We start from the raw sequence: 25,891 nt of genomic DNA, 5'->3' as shown, positions 1-25,891 counted from the left end.
GAGCAGCATAATGCATTGAACCATAATGCATGTGAAGTGCTGGCACTGATGTACTGCGGTCAGTTATTTTTATAGATGCTCAGCGGAAAAAACGTCGAGAATTGAAGGATCAGGATTTTCTTTTTTTTTTTTTTTTTTTTTTTTTTTTGTGCTAGGAAATTGAATATGAAAAAACACACGAGATGCTGCCTGACCCACTGAGTTACTCCAGTACCTTGTATTGTTTAAGAAGGAACTGCAGATGCTGGAAAATCGAAGGTAGACAATGCTGGAGAAGCTCAGCGGGTGAGGCAGCATCTATGGAGCGAAGGAAATAGGCAACGTTTTGGGTCGAGACCCTTCTTCAGGCCTTGTATATTTTTTTGTAAACCAACATCTGTGGTTCCTTGTTTCACTCATTTTGCAATTTCCCTGCAAAATCGCTGCTATGAAGTTCTCCTCTCTCTGATGGAAGTTCTGTGAGGTCCTCTCTCAGTGCTTCCCTCCCCTTCCCCCATGATTCCTGCTGCTCTCCTATTTGACCATGAGTCCGAGGAAGGATTCCAACCTGAAACGTCACCTATTCATGGTCTCCAGAGATGCTGCCTGCCCCGCTGAGTTACTCCAGAACTTTGTCTTTTTTTGTTTTGTAAACCAGCAGTTCTAACATTTTGCTGCTCCACTGTGAAATCTCCTCAAGGTATGCCTCCTTTGAAGAGGTTCTCCTCCTCTCTCTGGGTGTTCTGTAAAGGGGCTGTCCCACCGCTCCCCTTCTGAGATTCCTGCTGCTCTCCTGATCTATAACCGTGCAAGTCTGAAGCAAAGATCCTATAGCGGAGCAAGATAGACCACTCCTGCTAAATGCAATGGGGCTAATGTGTAGTACGCAACGGAACGGAACGTAGGCCTTTTTTTCATCCTTTTCCGTAACCGGACTGGACCCGACCCGACTCGCAGTGTAATCAACGTTGCGGGGAATCAGTTTGTGTTAATAAATTAACATTCTGAAAATGAGGAGAAGATTTTTACCAAATAACTTTTATTTTTACGAGGATGTTTCCGTAACCGGCTTCCGTCTCCGCACTATTATCCTATGGGATCTTTGGTGCGGAGCCGGAAGCCGGTTACGGAAATGGGGCCTTAAATTACCCATGAATCTGCCCATGGCCGTACAACGTCTTTTTCGTCGAGTGGACCATCTTGCTCGCTATAGGATCTTTGGTCTGAAGAAAGGTCCTAACCTGAGACTTCATATATCCATGGTGTCCAGAGATACTCCCTGACCTACTGAGTTACCCCAGCACTTTAGGTCTTTTTTTAAATTAAAATGTTTTTCACCAAATTTTACTAAGTGGATCCTCTGACATGACAGAATTGTAGATGATAAAAAATGGCAGAGGTAATTTGTTCAATACTTTGGGCTTCCAGCAAAAGTAATACACTGGCCATTAAGGAGGTTATACTTGAATGGTTAAACATGAAATAATTACGATTTTAGCCAAATGCGCCAGAAAGTAACGCGTCTGAGTGTGACTACTCGCCCTTCTGAGAGATACAGCAGAGAGCTCCTGAAACTTCCATTTTAAAATCCATTTTCACTGTGGTTGTGCTTCCCTCCAGAAAGCTGGAAAATAACAAATGTAATTCTTATCTTTAGGGCAGATGTCTGCAGGCATAATCTCTCTGAAAAGTAGAGGAAATATTGGAGCTGCAGATTCTGGAATCTTGAGCAACACACAAAATGCGGGAATAGATTGGGTGAACATACAGAGTCTTTTACCCCGAGAGGGGAATCCAGAACCAAATGACATAGGTTTAAAGTGAGAGGGGAAAGACTGAATAGGAATTTATGGGGCATTTCTTTCACTCGGATGGTGGTGGGTGAATGGAGTGAGCTGTCAAGTACCAGGCAGATATTGTAACAACATTGAAAAGACATTTGGGTACATGGATAGGAAAGGTTTAAAGTGATAAGGCCCAAACGTGGGTAGGCGGGGCATCTTGGTTGGCATGGACACGCTGGGCCAAAGGGCTTGTTTCTGTGCTAACTCAGCAGGTCAGGCAGCGTCTGTGGAGGGAATGGCTTGACCTTGATTCGGGTCGGAACCGTTCTTCAGAAATATTGGGACCTTTAATTAAAAGGAGTGTTTGTTCTTTTATTATTTTTAAATGTCAGTTCCGAACAGATGGAACAGGATGTGGGCAGAACTAATAGAAGTATACAACATTGAGAGTCTGCTGACAGTCAGAACCTTATTCCCAAGGGTTTGGGCACTAGTATTGTTGATGTCCTTTCAAAGCAGAACGTTGTAGTGAGAAACTTTTAGACTTCAGCGATACAGAGCAGAAACAGGCCATTCGGCCCACTGAGGCTGTGCCAACCAGCGACCCCCCCCCCCCCCCCCCCCCCCGTACACTAACCTACATACACAAGGGGACAATTTTACAGCTTACTAAACCCAATTAATCTATAAACCTGTACGCCTTTGGAGTGTGGGAAGAAACCAGAGCACCCGGAGGAAACCCACGCGGTCACAGGGAGAACGTACAAACTCCGTATATACAGCACTCGTAGTCCGGATCGAACCCGGGTCTCTAGCGCTGTAAGGCAACAGCAACTCTACAGTTGCGCCACCGTGCCGCCCAAAATGGTTGAAGATATCTGTGAAAACTCCAGCCTGTTGGGCCCTGGCCAAGTAAACCATCAGGGCTGGATGCTTTCCGAGGAAACATTCTCGTCAAGTATAACGATTCAGAACTTCTCATAAGCTTGGAGGAAAAAAAAAGAAGAAGCATATGTTGAATATGTTGATCTCTGTTCTAGATCTTGCATTGACTGCAGAAGGCTAACAGTTTTGTTTTAATTCTTGCAGAGATGTTTCAGCGGAGGGTTGTACGAGCGAGCAAATTTCGGCACGTCTTTGGACAGGCTGTGAAAAATGACCAATGCTACGATGATATCAGAGTTTCCAAAGTTACCTGGGACAGTTCGCTCTGTGCTGTAAATCCCAAGTTTGTGGCGATAATTATAGACGCGAGTGGAGGAGGAGCATTCATTGTACTTCCTTTACAGAAGGTAAGTGTAAATGTTGCTGTATGTTTAGCACGTTGGTCATCTTCACGTTTATTTGGAATGACTTGTTTCAATGGCCACTTTCTCCTGAGAAATAAATGGAGTATGTTGGCTACTAATAACATTGAAATCATTTCTATTTTGAAATTTGATCCTTTATTCGTGATTCGTGAAGAAGCAATTGTATGTGACCACCTAAACTATGCACTCGTAGTAAGAAAAACATGGTTACCTATGCACATGTCTTGTAGATTATTCAAGATACTTTATAGAAGTGTAATCAGAATGGCTGGGTGGGTAGTGGGGAGCATTACCGGAGGAGGTAGTTGAGGCAGGTACTATGGCAACGTTTGAGAAATATTTAGACATGTACATGGATAGGATAGGTTTAGAGGGATATGGAACAAATACAGGCAGGTTGGACACATTGGCCAATGTGGGCGTTGGGCTGAATAACCTGTTTCTGCGCTGTAAGACTCTGACTCTATGGCCAGCGTATTGTCAAAATACTTGCATATTTCTAGGAGGAGTTGAACAGAATCGTCTTGAGAACAGAACTAATCAACTGAAGATGTGCTTGTCATTGCATGGAATTATGTTGAGGATATTGAGTTGAAAGGAACAAAACTGAACCTGTTTTAGTGGACATCAGCATTGGGTATTTGGGAAAATAAGGGAGTCATTTTTGTGCAAGAGGCGAGCTGAAGGCAACTTGTCAGTTGGCAAGAGGAGTTCAAAGCAATGAAAGTAGTTCAGTTGGGAAATGATGAAAGAGATAGGTGGCATTTAAGTTGGATGACTAATGATAGAATAAAACGGATGAATAAATGGTCTGGTCAACTGAGAACAAAGTGGAGTAAATGGGTTTAAGAAGATTCTTTGTGTGCATGTTAAATACATTTTGGAAATTAGTTGAGAGGTGATGTTGTCAAGGTGCCTGGGAGAGCGGGTGGCTTTATTGTAAGTGAAGCAAAAAATGTATTGGTAAAGTGGTCAGGTGAAGGTGAGGCAAGTTTAGCAATGGGGGGAGACTTACCATTTTAGGGGCTTCGAATCAATCAAAAAAAGGGAGGCCATTCAGCCCATTGTATTCATGTCAAATAATGAAAACTATTAAGGATGTGTCAATATACCAGATGATCTTCTGAAATTTTCCCTATTTGGGTGCACCATAATATTAGTCATAATTTTTAAATTTTTGTAAGATATGGGAGCAGAATTAGGCCATCCAGTCCATCAAGTCTACTTTGCATTTGGCGTCTACTAAGGCAGCACGGTGGCGCAGCGGTAGAGCTGTTGCCTTACAATCCCGGTTCGATCTTGACCCCGAATGCTGTCTGTATGGAGTTTGTGCGTTCTCCTTATGAGCACGTTGGTTTTCTCAGAGTGTTTCCGGTTTCCTCCCACATCCCTAAGATGTGCAGATTTGTAGGTTACTTGGCTTCTGTAAATTGTCCCTAAGGTGTTGGATAGAACTAGTGTATGGGTGATTGTTGGAAACAGACCGAGGGGCCTGTTTCCACGCTATCTCTAAACTAAAATCTAATTGTGGCTGATCTATTTTGCTCTCTCAACCTCATTCTCCTGTCTCCTCTCCGTAATCTTTGAATTGTCTTAAATCTCCCCACTTTTCCTCATATGTTGCAAAACATACTGGGCTAATAAAGTATTATTGTGATTGTGATTTTCTAGCCTTCAACATTCTTGCTGCTCCCATGTTCTCCGTCTCGTACGATCACATCCTCCCTGTGGTGAAATCACAATGTGCAAAGTATTCCCAGCTGTGGCCTGTCTGCTGTTTTCCAACAATAAAGTCACTCTGCTGCTGTGTTTTATGATGTATCAAATGTGTAGCCTTAAAACCATGCACATCTTTTCGGATCTGTGAGCTGGTCAACATCTTATTGTAAACGGGCCCATTTCCTTGTCACCAGACACATGGGTTCAATTCCATTTTCCACATTTGGCCTTCCTGTCCTGTCAATAGATGACTGGCCGCAGTTCATAACTTTCTTCCTTGATATTAAACACCATCGATTTTTGCCACCTGCATACTTGCGTATCCTGGCCCCTCCCTCCGCTGAAGCCCAAATCATTGATGGCTTTCACGGAAATCAAGGCATCTGTTGCTTGAGCTCTGTAAAGTTCCATTTCATGAAAGCTTTCTATTTGGTGAAAGAATGTGACGTTGGAGTCAAGAACATTCTTACAGGCGGGTGATGGTATGTGTAATATGTGAAAAGTGTGTGCCTGTTAATGTGGCAGCAGGTATCAAAAGACTCGAGATGGCACAGTGGAGTTGCTGCTTTACTGCGCCAGAGACCCGGCTTCGACCCTGACTATGGGTGCTGTCTGTATGGAGTTTGTACTTTCTCCCTGTGACCGCGTGGGTTTTTTCTGGGTGCTCTGTTTTCCTCCCACACTCCAAAGATGTACAAGGTTGTAGGTTAATTGGCTTCTGTAAATTGTCCCTAGTGTGTAGGATAGTGCTAGTGTACGGGGTCTTGACTGTTCGGTGTGGCCTGTTTCCACGCTGTATTTCTAAAGTCTAAGACTCAAGGATATAGATAACATGGGACAGGGCAAGAGGAGACAAACAATCAAGGAGATGAAACAATTTAGTTCTAGAGTAAGATGGTTGAAAGTGGTTGGGTAAAAATAGGCTAAGCCTGCCCTACCCCTATTGCAGTACAAATCAGATGGTCAAAGGCTTGGTTTCACAGGAATATGTGATTCTGTTACATTCTGTTTGTAGTTTGTTTGGTTGTTTGTTTGTTTGCCTTTTTACACAAAGTCCGCGAGCATTGCCACTTTTCATTTCACTGCACATCTCGTATGTGTATGTGACGAATAAACTTGACTTGACTCCCCAGGGCAAAGTACTAGGCATGTTTGTAGATGTTCGCTTCTGTTCTATTGATTCCTGAAGATTTTTTTCTTTCAATTATCCTTGCCACCCAATTCCACCACAGGAAAAAGATTGGGTAATGCTCAATTTTATTCATTTTTACCGGTTTGCCAACGAGACAGCAATGTGCTGCGGCATGGCGGCACAGCGGTAGAGTTGCTGCCTTATGGCGCCAGACACCCCAGGTTCAATCCCGACTACGGGTGCTGTCTGTACGGAGTTTGTACGTTCTCCCCGTGACCTGCGTGGGATCTCCGTTTCGATCCCACACTCCAAAGACGCACAGGTTTGTCGACTCATTGGCTTGGTATAATTGTAAATTGTCCCTAGTGCAAGTAGGACAACGTTTTTGTGCGGGGATCACTGGTCAGCATGGACTTGGTGTGCTGAAGGGCTTGTTTCCGCACTGTATCTCTAAACTAAATAAACTAAAGTAAAGCTGTTCAGCCCATTGCCATGATGCAGGCAAGATGTTTCATAGAAACATAGAAATTAGGTGCAGGAGTAGGCCATTCGGCCCTTCGAGCCTGCACCGCCATTCAATATGATCATGGCTGATCATCCAACTCAGTATCCTGTACCTGCCTTCTCTCCATACCCCCTGATCCCTTTAGCCACAAGGGCCTCATCTAACTCCCTCTTAAATATAGCCATTGAACTGGCCTTAACTACCTTCTGTGGCAGAGAATTCCAGAGATTCACCACTCTCTGTGTGAAAAATGTTTTTCTCATCTCGGTCCTAAAAGATTTCCTCTTTATCCTTAAACTGTGATCCCTTGTTCTGGACTTCCCCAACATCGGGAACAATCTTCCTGCATCTAGCCTGTCCAACCCCTTAAGAATTTTGTAAGTTTCTATAAGATCCCCCCTCAATCTTCTAAATTCTAGCGAGTACAAGCCGAGTCTATCCAGTCTTTCTTCATATGAAAGTCCTGACATCCCAGGAATCAGTCTGGTGAACCTTCTCTGTACTCCCTCTATGGCAAGAATGTCTTTTCTCAGATTAGGAAATGTTTCCAAGCACTGCTGACATTTTTTTTCTCTAATTTTAGTCACTTAAAGTGATTTGAGCAGGTTAATGATTGTAAAACCCATCTGTTAAAGTTTGCATGTTAATTACTTACTGCCCTAAAATACAATGCTTCCTTTTGCTTTTAAAATGTTCTCCTTTTTAACTGTAGCTTGAGGTAGGATTTGGGCAACCGTTAAATTATTTTTAAATATGCATATATAAACACATGGTTTTGTTAAATAGTAAGAAATGTTAGCTGCTGGTAACATCGGTATAAATGGCGCATCAGAGAACACAATTGATTCCAATAATGGAAAACATCCAAAGACATGAAAGAGTCAATGGAAAGGAAATGGAGCTTTTCCTTTGGTAACCTGATTGTACAAGTGGTCTAAGTGGATAGGACTATCAACATGACACTGACGCATTAATGAGCATGGCACTGTGATTATGTATCATGTCAATGGTCCTTTGGAAAGTTATTTTTTGTTGGAACATTTGGAGAATTGAATCAAGCTGCAAATCCAGATGTTTGAGACAAAATTATTTCTTTCAAAAAATGCAAAAGAACGCAGATGTGCTCCCTTTCCTTGCCTTGCCGTAGATTAGAACATTTAAAGATTAACTTTGAAGAGGACTCCCTCAGCAACATTTTGCCCGAGATGTAATTGTGATCAAATTGCCTTGATGCAGTGGGTATGGAGGAGAGTGAGGTGTAAGACAAGGGACAATACGGAGATAGTATTAGACAAATCGGTTGATAAGGAGCACCAGTGCTGTTTGGAAGATATTTTGAAGAAAAATGATGAGAAGGGGACATGAGCATGCTAAGTGTAGGAAGGAACTGCAGATGCTGGTTTAAAATGAAGGGTTCTCACCTAGCCACAGCTAAAAATAGACAATAGGTGCAGGAGTAGGACATTCGGCCCTTCGAGCCAGCACCGCGATTCACTGCGATCATGGCTGATCATCCACAATCAGTAACCCGTTCCTGCCTTGTATCCTCCCCATATCTCCTGACTCTGCTATCTTTAAGAGCTCTATCTAACTCCCTCTTGAAAGCATCCAGAGAATTGGCCTCCACTGCCCTCTGAGGCAGAGAATTCCACAGATTCACAACCCTCTGTGTGGAAAGGTTTTTCCTCATCTCCGTTCTAAATGGCTTACCCTTTATTCTTAAACTCTGGCCCCTGGTTCTAGACTCCCCCAAGCCGGTTTCCTTTATCATTTTGTTACTTTTTTGCATATCTTTCATTTGTTCTATATCTCTATATCATGCTCTATTTCTCTCGTTTCCCTTTCCCGCGAATTTCAGTCTGAAGAAGGGTCTCGAACTGAAACGTCAGCCATTCTTTCTCCCCAGAGATGCTGCCTGTCCTGCTGAATTACTTCAGCACTTTGTGTCTAAGCATGCTAAATCTTAAGAAATGGCTACCTAACTACCTAACCTATATAGAAATGCCGTGCTAATTCTATATTAGCGAGATTGCTTCTCGTTCTTCCACATACAAGATCACATGAATTCCATGATCACAGTGAATGGCGGTGCTGGCTCGAAGGGCGAATGGCCTACGCCTGCACCTATTGTCTATTGCATCAGCGAGATTGCTTCTCGTTTTTCTAAACGCAAACATGTATTGGCCTGCTTGCTCTCTCCTGCATGGGGCAAACCTGTCATTCTAGGAATTTACATGTGAAGCCTGCTTTACTTGAGTGGTTGAATCCAACAAGTCTAAATTGTTTTGATAAATTTAATCTACCTGGCTCAAATAAAACTGCACTGATGTTGCCGTTGGTACACAAAAATGCTGGAGAAACTCAGCGGGTGCAGCAGCATCTATGGAGCGAAGGAGATAGGTAACGTTTCGGGCCGAAACCCTTCTTCAGATGTTGCCGTTGTTCTCTTGTAAAGTTTCAGCAATGATGTAATCTTAATTGGCAATGAGGCGAGACAAAGCTGCACTTCACGCATACGGTTTACTTCAGTGAAGTGTGAAAGTTACTGCTAAGGTGTCGGGTGTGAATCTATTGGAACACCTTGTTTCACTGTCATCTTGGACAATCCCCTTGGATCCAGGATGACTAGGTTCCACTCTAATTTTTGTCAATTCTGAGAGGGTTATTGTGTGAACTGTACACTCTCACACAGATAGGGCAGATGGTTGTGCGGTGTTGCACGCTTTCTATTGCTCATGTAAAGCTAGTGTGTGCTCCCAATACATGGGTTTGAGGTTCTCAATACCACATTGCTGTTTCTTCTTGAGTGGTTATGGACAAAAGATTCCCATTGGGAGATAAACAATGATTCTTTGAACACATCTTTCAATCCTCCTGCATGATCATTTCTTCCCATGACAGAGGGAAGACTTGCAACTCCCACGAAGAGTGTGTAGTTTAGAGATACAGCGTGAAACCAGGCCCTTTGACCCACCGAGTCCACGTCGACCAACGGTCACCCGTACACTAGTGCTATTATACACACCAGGGGCAATTTGCTGGAGCCTACAATTAACCTACAAACCTGAAAATAGACACCAAAATGTTGGAGTAACTCAGTGGGTTAAACCAGCAACTACAGTTCCTTCCCGCACAACCTACAAACCAGCACGTCTGGAATATGGGAGGAAACTGGAGCACTCGGAGAAAACCCACGCAATCACAGGGAGAACGTAAAAACTCCATACAGACTGCACCCGTAGTCAGGATCGTCCCTGGGTGTCTGACGCTGTAAGGCAGCAACTCACCTGCTGCGTCACTATGCCGCTCTGTGTCAAAGGGAATATCACCCTATCATGTCCAGTAGGAATTTCAGTAAGATAATTTCTCATTATTCTAAGACCTCCTTCATCTCTCCTCCATGAGACAAACATGATCTGGTTGTTTCGCAAGGCCTCAACATGTCACGGGGAGACGCCTGTATGGTCGAGAGTAGTTGCCCAAAGAGTCGTACCTTTTTCTGGTCGCCGCTGGATTTTCAACATGTTTTGGCCACCTGCTGCGACTATGCGACAGGTGACAGCAAGTTGCCGAAAAAGTGGGACAGGCCCTTTACTTAAAATTTCGGAGGTATTCTGTGAACTAAATTGGCTGATCATAGTTTATTTGATGCACAGAATGATTTATTTTAGTTTTGCATTTAATCAAGATAAATGTTAGTAATTAAGCAGCTAATATAAATTTGCAGAACACTCACTATTATAATTGTACAATATAACAATTTTAATATCTGTCATGAATTTCTGAGTAATCATGTGGTTTTGTGGAAAAATCCAAGATTATATTAAATATTAAAGCTAGGCTCATTAGATTTTGTTCACTTAGAATCTTAATTGCATTACAATTGCAAATAGGAAAAATTACCTGAATTGCATTACAATTGCAAATAGAAAAAATAAACCTGCAACATCATCTCAGTCGCAGGTTTATGCTGCATTGTTTACATACTTTAAAATGAATGAACATTAACACTAACTCGGTCAATATAGTTGCTTGCTTTGTGCAATATATCGTCTTTACCTTATTGTCTTTGTTAATAAAATCTGGGTACGCTGGTACATTACAAAGTTATTTTTGCCTTCCAAAATAATGAAGGCTCTTTATTCTTTAAAATGTGAAACTGTTCCAAGTAAAATTACAATTCAGATTAGTTTATAGTCATATGCGCCAGGGTGCAATGAAACTGCTTGTTCACATGAAGCTCACAGAGTAAGCGGTATACATACAGTAATTATAAATACAATGACGAGTGCAAGACTAGTGCAAAATCTAAGTAGTGGAAAATAATATTAAAGTACAATACAGGCACCTCGTGTTGGTTTACACGTTTTCTAAATAACGTGCTTGTTCCTTTAAGGCCAAGGCTTGATTTACGTGCTCGTATTTTTGGAATAATGTGCTCATATGGACTGCTGACAGTGTGGTCACATTTATGTTTAATTTACATGTTTTTGAATTACGCGTTGCTTTTTAAGGCATAACCCACACGTAAAACACAAGGTGCCTATAATGGAATAACCTCATGAAGCAGAGTACATTGCAGCACCTCAGGGGATGGCTTGTGAAAGAGATGATTGATTCAGAAGTGATTGTATGTAGCTGTAAGAGATGGGCAAGGCCCACAGTGAACTCTGAATGCCAGTCTGAAGAAGGGTCTCGACCCGAAACTTCACCCATTCCTTCTCTCCAGAGATGCTGCCTGTCCCTCTGAGTTACTCCTAAATCCCTCTGCTCTACAACACTCCCCAGGGCCCTACCATACTCTGTGATGGTCCTACCCTAGTTTGACAAGCTGCCAGAGGATGTAGTTGAGGCTGGGGCTATCCCAATGTTTAAGAAACAGTTAGACAGGTGCATGGATTGGACAGGTTTGGAGGGATATGGACCAAGTGCAGGCAGGTGAGACATGTTGGCCGATGTGGGCAAGTTGGGCCGAAGGGCCTGTTTCCACACTGTATCACTCTATGACTCTATAACTTCCAAAATGTATCACTTCACTAGCTCTAACCTAAACTTTAACTAAACCTCCTTGCACCTAAGATGGACCCTTTCTGAGTTAGATAGAGCTCTTAAAGATAGCGGAGCCAATGGATATGGGGAGATGGCAGGAATGGGGTACTGATTGTGGATGATCAGCTATGATCACAGTAAATGGCGGTGCTGGCCCTCTCCTGCACCTATTGTCTATTATCTATTATTTCCTGATGGGTGGTCAGGCTGGCTTCCTGCCAGACTGGTTACTTTTAAAGATAAGTTATGAGTTGGAGTGACATTTGAGGAAATGCTCCCACCGTGGTTTCCCCAACCATAGGTCTTGTATCCCAGTCAATGGTTTCCATGTCGTCTCATCACCAATTTCGGTAGACTGTGTTGGGTCCCTAACATTTTCATTTGTCCAACTAAAGATACAAACTGCACAGTTTTTACAATTAGTGATATTTTTGCGTATATTCTGCAGCTGAAACGTAATTTTAGCTCTCTATATGTTGCTGCACGGTGGAAACTACTTGGCTGCTGCTACTGATGACTCCTATTTGAGGGTGCCATATTTCACATTTTGGTTAAAGTACAGTGACAAGTCTATTTGTAGACTTTGTTCATTTCCCCTGAAGCTTTTGCTTCTTCCTGAACTCTTTGAGTGCCACGCAAATTTGTATAATCTTCAGGAGAAGCACAAATTACAAAGTTGTCAATAAGCCTCTGTTAGATTTCAGTTTGAATCCAGAAGGCATCTTCAAGCTGGTTGGACATGTGCATGAAAGTTGACTCTAAATCAATTGAACAGGATAGTCTTTTTCCACACCCATTGGTTTGGATTTCACCATCAAAAGCTAAAAAGCCAGTGTTCAATGCTTATCTTCAGTAACTTTGGACTCCAAGGCGTGGCATTTTCTTGGGTGAACGTTCCCATTTCTGATATTGGAGCTGCTGGTTTTGGTTTCAAGTGGGTTAAGTTGCCCCTATTGCACATTTTACTATGATTATACAATGGAGTGCACGAAACGAAGGAAGGTTATTTCAATGTTAGACAGCACTGGTACGTGGTTGTTTTGTGGAATGACACACTGGCACAGCGGTAGAGCTGCTAGCCCACAGCTCCAGACACCCAGGTCTGATCCTGACCTCGGGTGATGTCTTTGCCGAGATTGCACGTTCTCCCTGTGACCACGTGGGTTTTCTTCAGGTGCTCCGGTTTCCCCCCCACATCCCAAACTAAAAACAAAACTACTTATGCTTCTGAGAGCATACAAAAATTATCTGTTTTGTGAAAGGAAAATTATGGTGGACAAATTTGCTGAACCAAGGCTTATTGGTTCTGAGAACCAAAGATAACCGACTGGTAATGTTAATGTCTGCCGAGCTTCACAGCCGTGTATCTCTGGCTTATTAAAAGTTGTCTCCACGCCTTCTCCTCCTTTCTCCCCCTCTTTTAAAGGACTTACGTGACCCTTCCCGTACACAGTGCTTTCACCATCTTAATTACAGCGCCAACCTTCATGTTCATCGCGGTGTGTGTCTGTATCACATTGGCTTTCACAGTGTGAATTTCACTCAGACAGCGATCACCTCGCTTGCCCTGTCCTTCGCCTGCATAACGGGCTGGTGAAGGAAGCGATGTGTGTGTGTTCAGGTGTGTGTGTTCGTTCGCCGGTTTTTCAGTCCCTGAAAATCCGCCTATGTGGGACAGGCCCATAACGGTTTGTTGGGCAGTTTTGTTTTAGTCTCTAATTTAAGGAAAGATAAACGTGCATTTGAGGGATTGTAGCGAAGGTTCACAAGGTTGATTGCAGAAAGAAAGGGATTGAGATATGAAGGCAAGTTGAGCAAGCTGGGCTTATACTTACCAACATTTAGCAGCATGAGATGTAAAATTACTGAAACAAAAATTTTCGGGAGTCAATTAGTGGATGCTGAGGATGTTTCTTCCATTTGGCCTGTCAAGAATGAAGTTTGGGACTAAGAGATTGCCTATTTAAGCTGGAAATAAGGAAAATCAATGTGCTTTTGTGTAAATGGTTCTTCAGTAGCAGCTGAAGAGATAAATGGTTAGTTTGATATTACTCCTGCAGTAGTTTCATTTTGTGCAGTTATTCAGAAGCACTTTATTAAAACACTCCCACACACATACTCTGCCAACTGGCTGATAATAATTTGTGATATTAGATACATGAAGAATTGCTCTGGCTGCTGCTTATCACAAGTATGCTGTCTGACTGAAGATTTACTTTTGCACTTGCTTTTTATACTAAATTTCTTCTGTCGTGATATATTCTACTGAAATGCATTTGATATTTTTGCACCTCTTTGCACCATATAGTTATGGCAAAGATTGAAGGGGATATTTGTTTTAAAGGCTAAGTTTCCGACAGAGTTTGCTGGGAGCCTGGAACATACTGCCTGAGAGGGTGGTGGAGACAGATAAGATAATGGCATTCAAGTTCCTTTAGATAGGCAGGGAATGGAAGGATATGGATCACATGCAAGCAGATTCATTTAACTTGGCATCATGCTTGGAACGGACATTGTAGACCGATGGACCTGTTCCTATGCTGTACTGGTATTTGTTCTATATACAAAATTGTGGAATAAATAATCAAATCATTATAGCACTGGGGGTGCCCTTGGCCCAACAAGTGTAGACCCGTTCATTGTAGACCTCTCCCAATAGCCCCATGCTCACTCTTTTCTGGGATCCCTGCAAATCATCGTCCTTAGACAAAAGTGCTGGAAAAATTCAGCGGGTGCAGCAGCATCTATGGAGCGAAGGAAATAGGCAACGTTTATGGCCGAAACCCCAAAGGGGTTCCAAATCATTCTCGATGTCTGCATTGATCCATTCCTGTCATTAACAAACATAAATGCAAAGTGCTGGAGTAACTCAGTGGGTCAGACAGCATCTCTGGAATAAAAGCATAGGTGATGTTTTGGGTTGTGACCCTTCCTTAGACTGAGGAGTCGCCAAAATCTGTGGTAGTTAATTCCATGGACAGTGAATTGTTTCTATTGAGATCTACAAGTCTGCTGTGGGCTTTAGAAAAAAGAAAGACCGTATAATTAGGGCTGAATGATGGCAGGCGATGTATTTCAAAACAGCCAGTAATAAAACAAACTTGCTCTGCTCCGTATTTATAGTGTACACGGTCAGATAATTCAGATGTTTGTTAAACCACATGCAGCCTTTTGCTACGTTATAGTTAAGTCAGCAATCAGCTTTTCATAGCCATGCTTACAACTCAATTCTGTTCTTCTCTACATCGGCGAGACCAAGCGCGCAGGCTCGGCGGTCATTTCGCTGAACACCACCGCTCAGTCTGTCTTAACCTACCTGATCTCCCGGTGGCTCAGCACTTAGTACTCCCCCACCCATTCCCAATCTGACCTTTGGGTCCAGGGCCTCCTCCATTGTCAGACTGAGGCCCAGTGCAAATTGGAGAAACAGCACCTCATATTTTGCTTGTTTAAGAAGGAACTGCAGATGCTGGAAAATCGAAGGCAGACAAAAATGCTGGAGAAACTCAGCGGGTGAGGCAGCTTCTACGGAGCTAAGGAAATGGGCGACGTTTCGGGTCGAGACCCTTCTTCAGACTGATGTGAGGGTGGGGGGGGGGGGGGCGGGAAGAAGAAAGGGAGAGGCGGAGACAGTGGGCTGAGGGAGAACTGGGAGGGAGAGGAGAAAGCAGGGATTATCTGAAATTGGAGAAATTGGGCAGTTTACATCCCAGCGGTATGAACAATTTCAGATAGTCCCTGCTTTCTCTCTCCATCCTCTTCCCAGTTCTCCCACTAGTCTTACTGTCTCTGACTACATTCTAGCTTTGTCCCGCCCCGCTCCCCTGACATCAGTCTGAAGAAGGGTCTCGACCCGAAACGTTGCCCATTCCTTCTCTCCAGAGTATCTGCCTCACCCGCTGAGTTACTCCGGCATTTTGTGTCTACCTTCAATTCTGTTCTTGCTGGTCTTTCAAAACCCCTAGGTATCTAGTTTGCCTGATGATATTTTGCTTTAATGAGGCTTGTCTATGACTGTCAATGGACAGAATGTCCTTCAGTAACAGTGATGAGTGAATGGGCGGCACAGTGGCACAGCAGTAAAGCTGCTGTCCAACAGCGCCAGCGACCCCGATATGATCCAGATTGCGGGTGCTCTCTGTGTGAAGTTTGTACTTTCTCCCTGTGACCGTGTGGGTTTTCTTTGGGTGATGCAGTTTCCTTCCAAAAATATGCAGGTTAATTGGCTTCTGTAAATTAAGGCCAGTTTCCACGCTGTATCTCTAAAGTACATTTTGCTGGACTCAAATTCGAAATCCTACGCACCAATTAGTGACCCATTGGATCACTCTAAATGAATGCAGCCTGCATATATGCCAACTTTTTTGATTGATCGGGTGCTGTGTTCCAAGCCCCGTATTCAGTACTTCACAAAAACCCCAGCTGTGTAGCATAACATTCCTCTGTCTTTACCTCAGATTACAGCTGTCAACATGCCTAAAGCTTTGCCTTCCATATGGTACAGATGATGTCACTCCTGATTTTGATTAACATTGCTAGTTGCTTAGTATATCTCCAAAGATTTTGTTTAGTTTAGAGATACAGCGTGAAAATAGGCCCTTCGGCCCACTGAGTCTGCACCGACCAGCGATCCCGCTCACTAACACTATCTTACACGCACTAGGGACAATGTACAATTTTACCGAAGCCAGTTAACCTACCAACCTGAAATCGGAGCATCCGGGGAAAACTAACCAAAGATACCTCAAAGTATATTTAATTCACAATGTCTGCAATCAATTTTCCTAATTCTTGGAATGTATGGTATTTATCAACATGTTTTATTTTTTTTTAAATGCACTTAAGTTGATTAAGACCATCGGTCAGCTGTTAAATTAGCAAACAATTGTAGAGACGATCTTTCAAAGAATATTGATATTCTTGCCAAAGTATTAATGATTTTTGAATCTCCCCTGCTTTTAGTCTGTCTAGGTCGTGGACATAAGTCCTGCGTATTGAATTAGTCCACTCCTGAAAAGACCTCTGAAGAGGTGATCTTATAGAGGTGTATAAAATCATGAGAGGAGTAGATCGAGTAGATGCACAGTGTCTCTTGCCCAGAGTAGGTGAATCGAGGACCAGAGGACATAGGTTTAAGGTGAAGGGGAAAAGATTTAATAGGAATTGGAGGGGTAACGTTTCACACAAAGGGCGGTGGGTGTATGGAACAAGCTGCCAGAGGAGGTAGTTGAAGCAGGGACTATCCCAACGTTTAAGAAACAGTTAAACAGGTACATGGATAGGTCAGGTTTGGAGGGATATGGATCAAACGCAGGCAGGTGAGACTAGTGTAGCTGGGACATGTTGGCCGATGTGGGCAAGTTGGACCGAAGAGCCTGTTTCCACACTGTATCACACTCTATGCAATTCTCTGAACCTAGCATGTAGTTCATGAGATGTTATGTATAGAAAGGAATTGCAGATGCTGGTCTATACTGAAGATAGACACAAAGTGCTGGAGTAACTCAGCGGGTCGGGCAGCATCCCTGGACGAAAAAGATGGGTGAAGTTTCAGGTGGGGACCTTTCTTCAGACTGAAAAAAGATCCTGACCCAAAACGTCACCCATCCTTTTTCTCGAGGAATGCTGCCTGACCCGCTGTGTTACTCCAGCACTTTGTTTCTATCATGAGATGTTATGTTTCTTATGCATTACAATTTAAAATAAAATGATCCTGTCGGTTCCCTCTTTTCACATTTTCCAGTTCAACAAACCTCAGCTCTGCACTCCCCTTCAATATTCTTCACCTTTTGAAAACCCAAACTTTGAGATTCCTACCTTTTTAAACCCTTAATTTTCTGCTTAAAAAGTGTCACCGATATTGAGATTGTGGACACCATTATCTGAACCACCTTATTTGACTGTTCCATATTATTTGATCACTCTGTGATGTGCCTTGGTGCATTTGTCGAGTTAAAGGCTTTACTTATGTGCAGTTCATTCACTCTGATGTACCTCGGCAGATTTGACATGTTAAAGGTTTTACTTGTGTGCTGTTCATCGTACTAGCATTTATTAACTGGTTAATACTTGAGCAGAGAAATGCTCCAGTTGTATTGATTAATTTGTAAAGCCAAGATTTTTAGAACTCGGAGCACAGGCTGTTTAAAAATGCCTTGTTCTAAATGTCAGATTGTTGTTGAATGTTAGCCTCAGCATGTAGCAGCGTTGCTATCGTCCTGTCTTGTTCTAAAATTCTTTCTTTGGGTGGAGATGAATAGGCAGCCAAGACTCTGCCGACCCCACAGGCTTAGCGCCTGCCTCAGTCTGCTCATAGATGTAGGTTTCTCTCCTGAGACACGCTGTTTAATCTGTTGTCCTTCCATTTTTTTCCCTCCCTCTCTTCCTGTTCCCTGGGTCTTGCCTCTTCCTGCGTCTAACTGATATGAAAGCACTCCCAACCACTGGCAGCATGTTTTACCATATATGGTCATCTAGCTCCTAGTCTGTGAAGCGTCCAGAACAATGTCTTGCATTTCTCTCTGATTGGACGGTCAGGACAAGGACTGGAACGGCTTTGATGCAGGAGTGCCCTGCGGAGCGAGAGAGAGAAAAAAAAATCAGCATTCAATGATGTTAACCCTGTCAGTGCATGCAGCGTTGAATTTTGCCGCAGAGCCTTCCTTGTATTCAGCATTTAAAATGCCACCCGTCATTACACACTTTCAAGTCTGCTCTTGTTTGTTCATGAAACTCCCTCCCATTGTAAAGAATTGGTGTGTTTCAATCCGCACTTAATTCATGGTTTAATTACAGAAATAGTATACGTTAAACAGATGAACCAAAGCTTTGTAAGAGACTACTGGGAGGGAAACGGGTTTAAAGCAGCTATGTCTCCAAATATATTTGGCTAACTTGGTCTGGTATTTTAGCTCACCATTCTAATATCGAAGGGGTCAGAAATGTACATTTTTGATGATTTTTCATTTCCTGAAACTCTGAAGCCTCCTTGCACCTATACTTCCTGCATTGTTTGGGTGTATTTGTTTTATTTTATTCAATCAAGATAACAACACGACTTTATCTGAGCTACTAAGCAGCTCATTGGAGACCCTCAGACTAACTTTGATTGGAATTTACTGGACTTTATCATGTACTAAATGTTATTCCCTTTATCATCCATCTGTATACTGTCGATGGGTCGATTGCAAATTGTCTTTCCGCTGACTGGTTAGCACGCAGCAAAAGCTTTTCACTGTACCTTGGACACGTGACAATAAAATATACTCAAGTTCAGAAGTTCTAGGAGCAGAATTAGGCCATTCGGCCCATCAAGTCTACTCTGCCATTCAATCATGGCTGATCTACCTTTCCCCGTCAACCCCATTCAACTGCCTTGGTACATCCGTACCAAGAATCTGTCAATCTCCGCCTTAAAAATAGCCATTGCATTGGCTTCCACAGCTGTCAGTGGCAATGAATTCCACAGCATCGCCACCTTCTGACTAAAGACATTTTAGAACTCAAACTCTTCAGTTTGTCCTGTTTGCCCCTCTGTTGGAATATACCCGAGAATTGCTTAATTGTCGCTCCTGTGTGTATGTGTGTGTATTTATGGGAATGGGACAGGGTGCTGATATTGTGTCTCTGATAAGGAATTTGCACAGTATACACAGTCGTGGCCGCAAATCCCTTTGTTCCACTTCGAAGCAAATTCACTGCAACGGAAAAACAAGCATTAATCCAAGGTGAAGTGGGTATTATGCAATTGCAGCAACCCACGTTTGATCATCTCTCGGATCCTGTCTGGCATTTTGCTGATGCAGCCTCTGACCACAAAGCAAATGCTGCACATATATTTATAGTCTTTTAGCCTGCCAATTTGTGCATGTATTGACTGAGAGGGAGAGTAGTGTATTGTGCCTTAGCTGGGTTGTTAATCTTTCACATTAAAGCCATGAACTGCTCTGTTCATCAAGAATCCTTTTGGTGCTGAAATATATCAAATCCCTCATATGTGTGAAAATAAAATATGAAGTCGATCACAGCAGAAATGATACTTTTCTTTATAAATAGCCATAACCTGCTTTTTTACCATTTCACCTGTATTAATACAATATTTAATAAAACACTTTGAAAAGAATAATAGAATTGAGCAGTGTCAGCAAGAATGTATGTAAGGAAATCCTGTAGAAACAAGGAACTGCAGATGCTGGTTAGTACACAAAAGGCCACAAAGTGCTGGAGTAATTCAGCGTGCCAGGCAGCATCTCTGGAGAACATGGATAGGTGACGTTATTGGGGCTGAAGAAGAGTCCCCTCCTGAAACGGCACCGATCCATGTTCTCCCGAGATGCTACCTAACCTGCTGAAACTCCAGCATTTTGTGTTTATTTGTGAAAGGGGATTCATCTTTGGCTCTGGGGTTCTTTGAGGATGGGATTAGTTCATAAATCTGTTGATCCCTTGACTGCCGGCTGTTGTAGCTAGGCATCCTACTTTCGACAGCCAGCAGCCAAGTAGATGTTAAACTGCTGTATTATGCGGAATCAGCAGCCAAAAAGAAAATAATTTACCATGTGTTAGTACCTGCCAGCTGTCTAATGCTAGCCATTAGATAAATCTAACTGGAAGCAGGTGGATTTTCAAGGACTGTGAGAAAACGCTTTGCAGATATTGGAAAGAAGTTACGTTGTTAGTTCTTATGCCCCTGTCCCACTTAGGAAACCTGAACAGAAACCTCTGGAGACTTTGCGCCCCACCCAAGGTTTCCGTGCGGTTCCCGGAGGTTGCAGGTGGTTGCCGGAGGTTGCAGGTAGTGGAAGCAGGTAGGGAGACTGACAAAAACCTCCGGGAATCGCACGGATTCCTTGGGTGGGGCACAAAGTCTCCAGAGGTTTCCATTCAGAGTTCCTAAGTGGGACAGGTGCATAAGTGGGACGGGCATTAGCCCGCTAGTTATGAATGCTCTGTATGGGAGCGTTACTTTGAAAGTTCTGAAATGGACCATTGACAACTTCCATGTGATGGTCATTATTTCACAATTGGTGCACTCATGGCAGACGTGGACAGTGGGCAAGTTCAAGAAAGGTCGGAAGTCAACATAGAAGGCAATGGGACATTCAATCTGGGAGTTGCAGTGTCATGGACGAGGATTTCAACAGTAAGGAGAGATAAACTGGACGACATTAGATGTGGTCTCAGATAGGAAGAGGATGTTGGATTTACACGGTCAAACATTTTGATGGCACCGACAGCAAATGCCTGCTCTCAGCCGAGTGTAGAAACAAGGAACTGCAAGTGCCGGTTTACACAATAAGCCAAAGGTCGAGAGTAACTCAGCAGGTCAAGCAGCATCTCTGGAGAACATGGATAGGTGAGGTTTCAGGTCGGGGCCGTTCTTCAGACTGAAGAAGGGTCCCAACCCAAGATGTCACCTATTCATATTCTCCACAGATGCCGGGTTAGTCCACTGTGTCCTTTTCTCAACTGTCCTCTGCTGTCTTTATATTATTTTGACATTTTCCTTGCAATGTGTTTTTTTTCCCTCTATTCGACCCTCTGTCGCACACCCCCAATCCAGTCTACTCCTGGTTATACGCTTTCCATGATCAGCCACCATAGAAGCCCTTCCCCAGATAATATCAGTCAAAGTAATCAGACGACTTTAAAATCCAGGATCTTGGTTTGGTGATATCTGTGACCAAACTACAGCGATGTTTTTAATGTGATTGACATTCATTCATTCCTAATATGCTTGATATGAATAGTCATTTGGCTCTCCAAGCAGATGTAAAATACCCATTCTATTACACATAGAAACATAGAAAAATAGGTGCAGGAATAGGCCATTCGGCCTTTCGAGCCAGCACCGCCATTCAATATGATCATGGGTGATCATCTAAAATCAGTACCCCATTCCTGCTTTTTCCCCATATCCCTTGATTCGTTTAGCCCCAAGAACTAAATCTAATTCTCTTGAAAACATCCAGCGAATTGGCCTACACTGCTTTCTGTGGCAGAGAATTCCACATATTCACAACTCGCTGGGTGAAGAATTTTTTCCTCAGCTCAGTCCTAACTGTGACCCCCTGGTTCTGGATTCCCCCAACATGGGAACATTTTTCCTGCATCTAGCCTGTCCAATCCTTTAAGAAATATATATGTTTCTATTCTATAAGATCCCCTCTCATTCGTCTAAATTGCAGTGAATACAAGCCCAGGACCCATTATTTAATCACATGTCAGTCCCGCCATCCCAGGAATTAACTGGTGAACCTACACTGCACTCCCTCAATAGCAATAATGTCCTACCTCAAAGTCGGAGTCAAAAATTGCACACAATACTCCAGGTGCGGTCTCACCAGGGCCCTGTACAACTACAGTCGGATCTCCTTGCCCCTAAACTCAAATCCTCTTGCAATGAAGGCCAATATGCCATTAACATTCTTCACTGCCTGCTGTACCTGTATATGCACAGCATTTTCCATGGGGTTGCACTTGTAGCAGGAGGGGAGAATCATTTTGGTCTGGGTGCATATTGAAATAAAGGCACCGGCATATTCCCGCCAGGAGATTGTGCAATATTTCCTTCTTGAGATTAGCTTTTTGGTATTTAAGTATTTGTGAATGAGGACTTGCTCTATTGCCACCATTACTAAAGAGCAGTTTTGATCAATCCCTTGAGAGTGGGCAGAGACCCATACAGCCAACTGAGTAATAGTTATTTGTCATGTTTGCCCAACATAGATGAATCTAATCATTAGCTGTACATATATAAACTGTTGGCTGTGTAGATTCTCTGGTGCTGAACGTAGTGAAGATTGGGGACTGGAACCAGGTTCATGGCATGCGATAAATGCTTCTGATCGTGAATCCTTTTTTTTAAAACCATTGTTCACACAATTCAAGTCCTGAAAAGTCCAAAACAGAAATGTTACGCGCCCATTACCTCTACATATGCTGCCTAACCCGCTGAGTTACTCCAGCACTTTTTTAGCTCAAGATTCCAGCATCTTCAGTTCCTTGTGTCTCCTGAAATGTCTGAGATGGCTTTCCCTTTAAAAACCTGAAGGTCAAGTATTGAAGTATTTTCCCATATCTCGTGCTCTTCTGAATTTAAAAAAAAAAAAAACCTCTCCCCTCTATAGGCCTTAATATCAAGCATTCTGTTAATCAACATTCCAGAATGCTTGATATTAAACAACTATCTGCAACATCTAATAATTGCATGGACGGCAAGATTGGTTTATTTTGGCTCAACACACTGTTTTTGTCAGTATCTGGTGTAATGGCTTCTTGGAGTTACAAATTAATCTGTATCCTTTGTTATTATGACTTATCACAAAAGATGTAGACTAAAGTTCTCTCAGCTCTACTGTAACAATGTTGCTTCCTCCACCTTCTGTGTTAGTTGGAATAATTCCCAATATGCTTGTCAGGAATATTCATTATGCCCTACGAGCAGATGAAAGCTCACCACATATGCAGTGCCCCCAAGTTAAGTCGGGGGGTGGCAATGTGGCACAGTGGTAGAGTTGCTGCTTCACAACGCCAGAGGCCAGGGTTTGATCCTGACTGCGGGTGCTGTCTGTCCGCAGTTTGTACGTTCTCCTGTAACCGCCGGGGTTATCTCGGAAATCTCCGATTTCCTCCCACACCTCAAAGAGGTACAGGTTTGTAGGTTAACAGACTTTGGTGAAAAAATTAGTAAATTGTCCCTAGTGTGCAGGATAGTGGTAGGGTATGGGATGATCGCTGGGCGGTGCGGACTCGCTGGGCTGCAGGGACTGTATCTCAAGTCTAAAATCAATGCACAAACTCAAGAAGAAGAATAGTTGGGAGGGACAATTGGTAATACTGTACTCTTATTTTAATGGTATGACTATTCTGTCATACCAAGCAAGAATCTGGTCTATTTAGACCTTGAATATTTCCGTCTGATTGCACCCTGAAAGCCTTGGCTATTTATTTTCTTTCTTGCGTTTTAATGGCACATTGAAACCCTGGGTTGTTATTAAAGGATTTAGAGAATGGAATGGCTGGGCTTGTACACTCTGGAATTTAGGATGATAGGGGATCTTATTGAATCATATAAGATTATTAAGGGTTTGGACACGCTAGAGGCAGGAAACATGTTCCTGATGTTGGGAAAGTCCAGAACCAGGGGCCACAGTTTAAGAATAAGGGGTAAGCCATTTAGAACGGAGTTGAGGAAACACTTTTTCACACAGAGAGTTGTGAGTCTGTGGAATTCCCTGCCTCAGCGGGCGGTGGTGACCGGTTCTCAGGATACTTTCAAGAATAGGGTTTTTAAAGATAGCGGAGTCAGTGGATATGGGGACAAGGCAGGAACGGGGTACTGATTGGGGATAATCATATTGCATTGCGGTGCTGGCTCAAAGGGCCGAATGGCCTACTCCTGCACCTATTGTCTATTGATTTGCTTTCATATTTGGATGCCTAAAACTGAGGAGCATCGCAAGTTCATCAGCTGAGTTGAAATTGTCTTGTAATTTATTCTGGTGAAAGTACACCACTTCCAAACACTAAACAAAGTGAGCCATGTTTCTGCTCCAATACAGCCTTTTCCACCCATGGTTGCTCACAGTAAGAGATAAGACTTTTGCCTTCCATCACAGTGAGGAGGTGTTGGAGATTCACTGTGATGGTTATTGTGTAAACTGTGTTAAGTGTGTGTCTTGGTTTTTCTTGTAATGTTAAGACTGTAGAAATGCAATTTTGTTCAAACCAAGCTGTTTGAATGACAATAAAAGGCATTCTGTTCTATTCTATTCTATTCTATGAACACAATTTATTTAGTGTTATGTCGGCTTCCATACTTATGTCCTGCAATTCCTTATTTGGGGCAGTCTTCCGATTACTTCCTGCTGCTGCTTGTTTTCCCTCCAGCACATTTGTGGAGAGGAGAGATGAATCTGATGTTGCTTATAATCCCTAGATTAGTGTCCCACATTTACAAAAGGTTGGTGATGTTTTACGCAAAAAAAGCTGCTGCTTATCCTGTTGCAATAGCTATAGATGTAGTGAATCCCGAGCACTCAGGTTTGGGTGGCAAAGGTTTAAACCCGATGTTGGTTCACCAGATTTCGCAGAGCATTGTAATTGAATTTGAGCGCACAGGAATGTAATTTAATCTCAAGATTAAGTGGAAAATAAATTTGAGTTTTGCTGCTGAGTTATGACATCAGTGTTCCCTGCAATTGGATTACTGCCTCATATTTCAGTTCTGAGGTAATATGATCCTTTATATGGTGCTATGTGAATCCTGGGGTTAAATTACAACCTCAATCATATTCTGCACCTATCAAACATCACGACTGGGTTGTACTTTATGTTTTCTACATTCTCTGGTAAAGTGGGCAATATTGTTAAATTTTAAGTATGTCTGTGATACTTGTAATTGCAGTTTAATCCAAGATTTGTGTATTGAAAATCATGAAGAAGCAAGGAACTGCAGATGCTCCTTTTTTTTTTTTAAAGTACTCAAAGTGCTGGAGTAACTCAGCGGGTCAGGCTGCATCGCAAGAGAAAATAGATGGGTGACGTTTCAGGTCTGAAGAAGGGTGCCAACTTCGAAACGTCACCTATCCACGTTCTCCAGGGATGCTGCCTGACCCTCTGGGTTACTCCAGCACACTGTTCCTTTATTAAAAATCATCCTGGATTGAGAAGTTTAACTGTGGGTGAGGTTTAAGAGAGACTTATATACATGTAAAAGGCACTTGAGAGGAGCCGACACCTTAAAGAGAAGGCGAGATGCTAGTCATCTGTCCATTTGTTGGCTATGATGTCGAGCTGTTTGACTATTATATAAACGGTTGAGTTGAAAGCATTCTTGACAGTCAAAACCCGCTTTAGAGACTTGAACATGAAAATCTAGACACGCTCGCCAATGCAGTGATGAAGGAGTGCTGTGCAGGTAAGGGTGTGGCTTTTGGGAGGAGATATCGGGCGGAAGCTCTGTTTGCTTTCTTGGGGGTGGCAAACGTGACATTGCAATATTTCAACAGGCAGAGCTGGTGATCGCAGCATTCCTCCCAATAGTTCTCACTCACCCAACCATCCATCAGGAGTACTGACATCTCTTCCATCGAAGGGATCAACAAGAGTCGCTGCCTCAAAAAGGCAGCCAGCATCAACAGAGACCCACACCACCCTGGCCACACTCTCATTTCACTCCTGCCATTGGAAAGCCAGTGCAGGAGTCTGAAAACTGTTCCATCCAGATTCAGGAGCAGCTTCCTTCGTTCCTACAAACATCAGTCTATTTAACATACAACATCCAAATAAACTCTTTTTTGGTAAATCAGCATCTGCAGTTCCTTCGGTCTCTTAATTAAATATTAATTATTTAGTGTGGGGTTAGTGTGTGTGTGTATATGGGGAGTGGTTAGTGTGTGTGTGACGCCGC

At 42.9% G+C, this 25,891-nt stretch overlaps 1 protein-coding gene across 2 annotated transcripts in view; it reads left to right on the top strand.

The window, feature by feature from the left end:
* Positions 1-25,891, top strand: part of coro1c (coronin 1C) — a 119,803-nt gene that overhangs the window by 51,072 nt on the left and 42,840 nt on the right. For both annotated transcript variants that reach the window (XM_033043744.1, XM_033043745.1), the window contains exon 2: positions 2,853-3,055. In XM_033043744.1, coding sequence (XP_032899635.1) covers positions 2,853-3,055 — 203 coding nt within the window. The remainder of the gene's footprint in view (positions 1-2,852; positions 3,056-25,891) is intronic.

The sequence above is a fragment of the Amblyraja radiata genome, chromosome 25 (assembly GCF_010909765.2).
Source record: "Amblyraja radiata isolate CabotCenter1 chromosome 25, sAmbRad1.1.pri, whole genome shotgun sequence".
NCBI lineage: Eukaryota > Metazoa > Chordata > Chondrichthyes > Rajiformes > Rajidae > Amblyraja > Amblyraja radiata.
Note: the sequence above shows the minus strand (reverse complement) of the source record. Positions and strands in the feature narration are given on the sequence as shown.